This window comes from Juglans regia, chromosome 5, assembly GCF_001411555.2.
Source record: "Juglans regia cultivar Chandler chromosome 5, Walnut 2.0, whole genome shotgun sequence".
Classification (NCBI taxonomy): domain Eukaryota; kingdom Viridiplantae; phylum Streptophyta; class Magnoliopsida; order Fagales; family Juglandaceae; genus Juglans; species Juglans regia.
The window spans coordinates 8043606-8052924 of NC_049905.1; the positions used below are offsets into that span (position 1 = coordinate 8043606).

General features: G+C 35.2%; 1 protein-coding gene across 1 annotated transcript; it reads left to right on the forward strand.

Annotated features, from left to right (window-relative positions):
• The first annotated feature begins 471 nt into the window (after window positions 1-471).
• LOC109002617 (cyclin-dependent protein kinase inhibitor SMR3-like) lies at window positions 472-1455 on the forward strand. Its single transcript, XM_018980444.2, has one exon. It carries the CDS (start codon window positions 760-762, stop codon window positions 1291-1293), a length of 534 nt encoding a protein of 177 aa, XP_018835989.1. The 5' UTR covers window positions 472-759; the 3' UTR covers window positions 1294-1455.
• Window positions 1456-9319: the final 7864 nt, after the last annotated feature.

Sequence of the window (9319 nt, forward strand, 5' to 3'; positions counted from 1 at the left end):
GGAGAGCCCACAATCGACACCAGGCTCCAGCCACTAGACATTGTCTTCTTGCGGCTAATTTAAGGGACGGCAAAAGCACCCACCAAAAAAAGAAATAGGGTTTCATAGAAAAGTTACACGGGTGCTCTTTTTCATAACAAAAAGAATATGCAGAAATTTATCTTTTTCATCCAGACAAAAGTAGTCCTGAGAGATTCTTTTGAAAATATCGGGGCGAAATGAGAATATGACCGGCGGATGAAAGCCCTGAAATAACACGCACGTTAACATCAGATGGTTTTCCTGTAGTAAACCACGTGGAGAGATGCATCAAAGTTCGTATACATCAGGAAAAAAAGAAAGCGATCGATTGCTTAAACGAGATTATATGGTTTAGTTAATGGATGAATCGGAGAGTAGAGAGAGAGAGAGAGAGAGATGTATATATATTTTGCATTGGATCCTTCGCTGAAGTGGGTTTAAAGCTTCCCACCTGCTCTATAGCTCTCTCTCTCTCTCTCAAAAACGTCTTCAGAACTAAAATCCAAAGCAGGTTGAAGAAATCACTTAAAAACGAAAAAGATGGTGATCTAATTTTATGATTATATTATCAGGCATCTCATTTGTATGTCAACCATCTTTCTTGTTTTCTTACCTTGGCTTTTCAGTTCTCTCTAGCTTTGGATTTCTTCTTCTTCTTCTTCTTCATCTTCTTGTCCCTTTGTTTTCCTCCTTTATCCCAATTCTGGTCGTCTTCTTTATATCTTTAATCTTTCCCACATGTACTCTGAGATCAACTCACTTACGTTCATGGGTGTGTCCGATTCTCAGATGCTTTTCTCTGATAAAGATCTGAATGCTATGAAATTGAATTTCCTAGCAAAACCCACGTTGGAATTCCAAGATCAGTGCCCAACTGCACCTTCAAAAGATCATGGGCTTATCAAAAAACCTGAAGTGAAAGAAAAAGAAGATCAAGAAGTACAAGATCATGAAGAAAAAGAAGATAAATGCAACATTTCAGTACTATCATCTTTGCGGCTCAAAATTCCACCTCCAGGAGAATTCAGGGACGTCGAAGATGATGATGATGGGTTCAAGACTCCAACTTCTTTGGATAATAAAATCCCAGTGGTTCTTCAATGCCCTCCTGCACCAAGAAAACTCAAACCGAGAGCAGTACAGACAAAACGAAGAGGCGCCGCTCGACGAAGAATTCTGCTTGATCTGTCAAATGAGATTGAATCTTTGTTCCCTCCAGCTCTTCTAGTAGATCTTAGCGGTAAGATTAAGAAAATTACAGAAAGGAGATGAAGCCAGACGATAGTTTTCGATCCGTATGCTGAAAGCTTATTTCTTCTTCTTAAAATGGAAGTTTCCACATAAAATTCCATTTTTATCTATGAAAATGATGTTTGTGATCATTATCAATGTCATTTCTTCTTCAATTTCATATTTAATTTTATCGATCTGTTTCTTTTCTGGTACTTTTTGGGTAAAAATTAATCTTTATCAAGGAATTACGTAGGGACCTCGTGCTAGACCCAGATCTGAATTATCTCCATAAATGAATGAGCAAAGGGTCATAAGATAGGGTGCCGATCGATTTAACTGCACCGTGATTCCTATGAATCCTTTGTGCTTATATATATACACTCTTTGGAAAAAAAAAAAAAAAGTATCTTTCAAGCTTGGAACTGGGTGTCTTTCTCATTCTTGGAAGTGGAAGTGGAGACCTAGGTCTGATCTCTCTGTCTGGGGTTGCATTGACTTTCTTTCTTGATCCTTTGAAAAGATGAAAGTGCATTGACTTTCTCCACAGAGAGAGAGAGAGAGAGAGAGAGAGGAACAAAACATTCACCATTGTAATTACCAGCAGATTAGTTTGAGCAAACCCATGTGGGATATTCCCTCAGATGACAGGAATTTTCCAAATTGAATGGAAAAATTAAAGGTATCTTTAACTTCAATGTCGTTCATGCCGACCCCACCAGCTTGCTTCTCTTTAGTACTACTAGTACCAAGGCGCGCATCTCCTTAATTTCTTGCTTCCAGTACTACTCCTGATCTATTATTTGAAGTTTTGTTGCCTTTTTTAGGTTGAGATGACAGATAAATCATTGGAACGAAAATGTCTTTACTTTATATTAATTTCAATACAGCATATATATTCACATGATATTTTCTTTCGTATTTTTAATCATAAGGAATTTTTGTTCCAAAAGACATTACCCCTTTCTTCTTTCGGCTTTTTTCTTTTGTTTTGAAAGTATTTAATATGATTGAGACAACCATTAATGACACCGGGAAACCAACCACGAATTATCAATCAGTGATCCGAGGTATCTCGCTCGATCATCTTAGAACTTGATGACTCTAATGGTCTAATAATAATAGGCCAAATATCAAAGCAAAGAAAATTTAAAAAAAAAATGAACATACAAATCTCAGACTATTGTCTAATTTGTAATCATTCGAATTATCAATTTTCTCGATCACTCTTTTAAACTATTATAAAATCTTAATGTACTGATCCTGAAAATTTTTCGAATTTTTTTAAGTGTAAATAATCTCTAGAAGTCATATTTTTAAATAAAAACTCAGTAATTTAATCAGTTGATGATCTGTATAGGAAAATTTCTGAAGATGCAATACACGGGATCAAAATTTACTTTACAGGAGTGAATCCAAAAGACCCTACCTTAGAGTGGTTCCCAAAATAAATAAATAAATAATTGTATATAAATTCTCTAAATAAATAGAATAAAATTTTACTATTTAAATATTAAGATTTAAAATTAAAAAGTATTTTTTTAAAAATATACACCATCTAATTATGGCCTTGCACATAATTATTTGATCCTCAAGAACTCATCCAAGCGTTAAGCTTTCAGGACAATTGGTGATTTCACATAGTATCAGATCAGAGGTCTTGAGTTCGAATCCTGACTCTACACTCTATCACATTTAATTAAATATTCCACGTATCGAACCAACCATTAAGGAAGAGTCAGACAATTGGTGATTTCACACGTTCTCGTCTCAAATACTCGTTTTCATAACAAACATTTGACCACAACTAAATATTTTTTTTGTAGGTCTACAAAGAGTACAAACAAGAAAAGATTGAGAGGACGGGTTTGTAATATGCATGGTATGCTTGTCGATCTGTCTGTTTTAATTGGCTTTGTTGTAACTGGTTCATAAATTTTCATTGAAACCCTACTGGCCGCCATTAATAGTTTTATTAGATCATGACTTTTTTTTTTTAGACGTAGAGATATATTGAGGTACTTTGGATCTTCTTGAATGGAAGAAGATATGGTGGAAGTTCTTAAACCAGCAAGCAGCTCATGCATGCTTTTTTAATCGGCAAATGGTCGTCCTTTTAATTTTATTTGTCTTCTGGTACAAGACATTATCACCAAGTGTTTTCTAATCCAGAGCTTTGGATTTACAGATAGTTCCAAGGTTGTCAGTTTTGACCCACAAGTCTTCCACATGCCGGCTGAAAACATTATGATCTTTGGACTCGTGTCGATAAGCGAATTAGGTTAGCAGTAGTAATATCCATACATAAATGTCGGCTGAAAATTTTTGTTCGGCCTTATATATAATTGGATGGCAAGATCAAGATTGCCCTTAACACTATAAGAAATATGTTTATTTATTGTTAATAGTTATTTCCTTCAAAAATGATTATTTTCTATTAAAATGAATCTGTTTTTGTTCCAAATGGTCATTCTCATTGTAAATAATCTATTTCAAATGTTTTTTTTTTTTTTGGTAGTGTAAGCTTAATTTCTTCTAGCAATATTATTCTTCATTTCTACTAGGGAAAAAGAAGAAGAAGAGAATTAGGAGAAGGATATTAATATATATTCACTTCCCAAATAGATCAAGTGAAAATTGAAAATTCGCGTATGATTTTTATGAAAAATAAATATTGTTGGAGACTTAGGGACATTATAAGCTTGAAAAAAAAAAAAATTATCTCTTGCTTTATCCCTTTTGTAAACAAATGTTAGCTGATCATGAGTTATGTTACATCTAACATCTTAAATTAGGATGAATGCACTGACAAGAGATGTCTCTAATTAGGAAGTGATAATCGACTCATTTGCACAAAACTGAAAATAAAAAGGAAAAATCATCTTGCAAACGATTCCACACACCAAACCCTCGTACGTAGAGTCATATATAGCCTGATCCACAACGCCCCTCCTCCCACATCCGGGTACCTTACTATGTAGAGGGAAAATGGACAACCGGCCTCAGAGTAGGTAACGGGTTCTTTCCGCTCTGACAATAGAAACATCCTTTTTTATAAATTTATTATTAATTCCAGCTCTCTCATGTTACTTACTTTAGCATTGGAGAAATTATCATTCCACGTTGGGATAGATTTAATTATTTCTATTATATATATAAATATATTTATATATATATATATATCAAGAATTGAAAAAACGATTTGATTCAAATTGATTTACCCGATTCAAATTGAATCGGTAAGAAATCAGACCGATTTAGTTAACACTTTGAATCATTCACTTAATTGCTTCAATCAATTGATTCTTGCCGATTTTAGGCTGAATTAAATCGATTCCAACCAATTCAAAATTATATTTATTTTTAAATTACTTAACAACTAGGTTTTTCTTTTAATTTTTGGTACAAAAATATTATGTAGTTCAATAAGAATTGCAGAGAAATTGAAAGATAAAACATGTTGTTCTTTATTTTTTTTAATTGAACAAAAGATTAAGGAAATAAATGAGTATTTTATATTAAATTTATGGTTGTACATAAAATACTACATTTTTCATGTGTTTATAACTTAATGGTTGTCGACTATTGAGGTTAAATACATGAATTACATATTTATTAAAACTATTTAGATTCATATCATATTTTTTTCGAAACTAGCCAATAAATTAATATTTTATACTCTTTTATACATTATATAAAGAGTAATGTTACTTATCATTCAAATTTTCATTATCATCTCATGATGTGGTATTAGATAATTTGAGACTATTTATTATATTTCACTTATGAACTATCATCTAATGTCACGTCATGTGATGATGAGAGGATGATGAATAGATTTATTCTTATATAAAATGCTTGAATTGCATCAAATATGATTTTTAATATTTTTATCAACATATCCTATTCAAAATTTTTCTGAATTGCCCGATTCATTGAATCGGTTCTTATCAAATTCTAATTTTTGCGAGCCTTGATATATATATATATATATATATATATATATGTATTCTAAACAATCATTGTTATATATGTGCCAGATTGCACCTAAAAATAAGTATGAGCTAGACTTCACCTCAATAAAATTGGCCAAGTACGTAGAATATTTAACTAATAGAATGAAATGTAGAGTTAGGATTCAAATTCAAAACTTCTACTTTGATACATTGTTAAACTACTACTTATTCCAGAAGTTTAAATTAATAGGAAGAGACAAATTTAATTGTAATCATAAAAAAGAGACCAAGTACAAGACAAAATACATACATACATATACATATATGCATATATATGTGTGTGTGTGTGTGTGTGTGTGTGTGTGTGTGAGGAAGGAGGAAGAGAATTGAAGAACAAGGGATCATCTAATTATAAGGAAATGTGATATACTTTTTACTTATGCTACTTACAAGTCGGTGTGAACATACAGCTTGTTGTGAGGTTCATTATAATTATAACAAAAAAATGAAAAGATTGACACCGTTTTATGTCAACTAATATGGAAATTAAGCGTCCATATAACAATGTGTCGAGTGTGGCAATAACGGCAATGTAAATAATTGTTTTTTCTATATTCTTAGAAGATCTTAGATTTTATTTTATTTTTCTATTACATACTGTTGGGTGAGCCTAGCTAGTTCCTATCCTCTACTGGGTCCTAAAGTTATGTTTTGGTTGTAAATTTCAGAACCATTCGTTTAGGGCTCAAAAAACACACCAGGACCCGACGATCTAATTAAAACTGAAGACAAGATATGGTTGAAGCGCGAGTCTGCTAGGCATTAGGGGCTTCCCGTAGGCCCAAATAAAGTGGGCCACTTAAAAAGGTGCACTCGATGCCTTTGGACTTGTTGTTACATATGCGGCTTGTACTTGCCATGCATCCTTCAAAAGCAAACATGTGTTGCCCTTTTTTTTCGCTTCTATTGGATTCTCATCTACCAACTTCATCGTAAAAAATGACAAACTTTTGTGAGAGACCGTAGAAAATAGTATTTTTGAAGATGTAAAACTATTAAAATGGGATAACTAGAGAGAAGAAATAAGGGAATAGAAAGATGAACGGGGAGGGGAAAAAGACTAGATATGGTAGAGTTGGGGAGTGGCGAAGCTGATTTGTGGGGAAAGAGGTGTTTCGTGGAGCTGGGGGGTACTGTTGGATATTAACCTCAACCATATTGTTGCACACTCAAAAAATAACAAGCTGCAATAATCCACATCAACAACACCAGAACCTTCAAGAATTCTTCTTTACGTTCTGCTGTAAAAAACTTCTTGTTCATTTTCTTTGTTTTTTAGTCATTACATGATGTACTCTTAGCCTATGTAAGTTGTCTAAGGCATTATGTAATGTTTGGATTATTATGAAATGAACATATAGAGAACTTTTATTCTCTTCTGTTATGGTATCAGAGTTGCTAGACTAGCAGTCTCTCTAATCCTTCTTTCACCATGGCCGCTGAACCAGTAAATCCCATTACGTTTGCAACCTCTATTCCTTCTTCCTTTTCACATCTAGTGACCATCAAACTCAACTCTAAAAAATACTTGCTTTGGAAAGTCCAACTTTCAGTTTATTTGAGAGGGCATGACCTCTTCTCTTATGTTGATGGAACGCAGGTTCCTCCACCACAAATGCTTCCTACTGAAGTTGATTATGTCATCAAAATCAACCTAGCTTATCTTTCTTGGCAACGAACAGATCAACTTATTTTGAGCATTCTCTTCTCCTCACTAACCAAATCTGTCATTGACCATGTTATTTCAGCAGGTACCTCACGAGAGTTATGGATTGCACTTGAGTCTATGTTCATCTCACACTCTCAAGCAAAGGAGTTTCAAATTCGGTATCAACTTACCAACCTGTCCTGAGGAGAGCAATCCATATCAGACTAATTTAGCAAGGTGAGGATGCTAACTGACACTTTGGCTGCCACAGGAAACCCCCTCCTGACAAAGAATTTGTAACATACCTCATAAATGGCCTGGGTTCTACTTATGAATCCTTCATAACTTTTGTTACCACTAGAACCGAACCAGTGACCTCTCATGAGCTCCACCACCTGCTACTTATTCATGAAAGTCGACTGACCCATACATCACGTAGCAATAACTTAGCCTCTCCTTTTGAGTCATCTGCAACTTTAGCACAGGCCATCAACGAGATCAGTGAGGAAGGGGCCCTTATCGTGGAGGATGACATAATCGTGGTAGAGGAAGGTTCCCCTTTAACGGAGGACGATCATTTCCCAACTCACATTCCAATTTCATTCAGCAAAACAGTAACCCAAACAGACCCACCTGCCAGGTTTGTAACAAACCCACATTGCTCTTCAATGTCATTTTCGTTTTGACCATGCCTATCAATATGACCCACCCCAATCCTTCTCTACCAAATATACCTCCCCTCAGCCATCACAGATGCAACCTGGTACCCAGATAGTGCTGCTACTCACCATATAACCCATGATCTCTCTCATCTCAACCTTTCATATGAACCATACAATAGGAATGAGCAAATTTGCATTGGAAATGGAACTGGTCTACCTATTCGTAATATCAATGATTCCTCTTTCTCTTCTAATTCTTCTTCTTTTCATCTTCATAATCTTCTTCACAGTCCTTCTATCACCAAAAGTCTTGTCTCTGTTTTACAATTCTGTATTAACAACTTATGTTTCTTTGAATTTCATGCAACCCATTTTTTGGTGAAGGGCAAACTGACAAGGAAGCTCCTCATTAGCGGCCTAACTCGTAATGGTCTCTATTAATTCCCTCATTCACTATCACCGTCTCCTCCATCTGTCCACCTTGGTGAAAAGGCCTCTCTTAGTTACTGGCATCGAAGACTGGGTCACCCCTCTCTAGACATTGTTTCCAGAATAATGAGCACTAACTGTTTGCCATATTTCCCCATTGATTATGCTTTTGTTTGCCCCAAATGCCCCTTAGCTAAAGCTCATCAGCTGCCCTTCCCTTTAAGTTCAACTACCTCTGTAAAGCCTTTGGATCTGATATGGGCCGATGTATGGGGCCCAGGCCCCTTGTCTCAAGAAATGGTTTCAAATATTACTTATCTATCGTCGATCATTTCACAAGATTTACATGGTTTTTTCCTATAAAAAACAAGTATGATGTGTTATCTATCTTTACCTCTTTTATTACATTTGTTGAATGATTTTTTAATACTAAAATCATTTCCTTACAAACTGATGCCGGAGGTGAATTTTGACCTCTTACATCTCTTTGCAAGATCCTTGAAATCACCCACCGATTCTCCTGTCCTCATACACACAAACAAAATGGTCTCGTTGAACGTAAACACAGACATATCGTTGAAACTGGGCTCACTCTCCTAGTCCAAGCCTATATTCCCTTATCTTTTTGGGATAATGCTTTTAAAACAGCCACATATCTCATCAACTTACTTCTCACACCTATGTTACAAAATCGATCTCCATACTTCATGGTTTATCACAAACCACTCGACTATTCCTATTTAAACATTTTTTGTTGTGAATGTTGACCTAATCTACAACTGTATAATCGTCACAAGCTCAATTTTCGCTCTATTTCATGTTTATTCCTTGGTTATTGTCCCTCTCACAAAGGATACAAATGTCTCAATCTCCAAAATAATCGTTTCTATATTTCACAGGATATCACCTTTGATAAAAAACACATTTCCCTACAAAATTCCCAATTCCATTAATTCAGTCTCTCAACCCACTACACTCACGGTACCCCTCCCTTGTTTTCCCACTTGAATTCTTGGCCCAGTTCCACTTCACTCCTCAGGCCCATCGAATCACTCTCCTAGTCCACTCAAGTCCTCATACTCTCTCCTAACGTCTTCCTCAAATCCTTCAACAAAAACCCCTAATTCTTCCCATCACTCATCTAATCTCAGACCTTCCTCCTCAACCAACTCAAAATCTTCCTCTCTTAATTCCTCCACGTTCACCCATCATTACTCGCTCTCAAACAAACTCATCTCAACCTAGTCTTCTCACCAACAACATAGTTCCTTATCCCTTTCGCCACTGCTTCATTTACACTGCAATGGTACTAG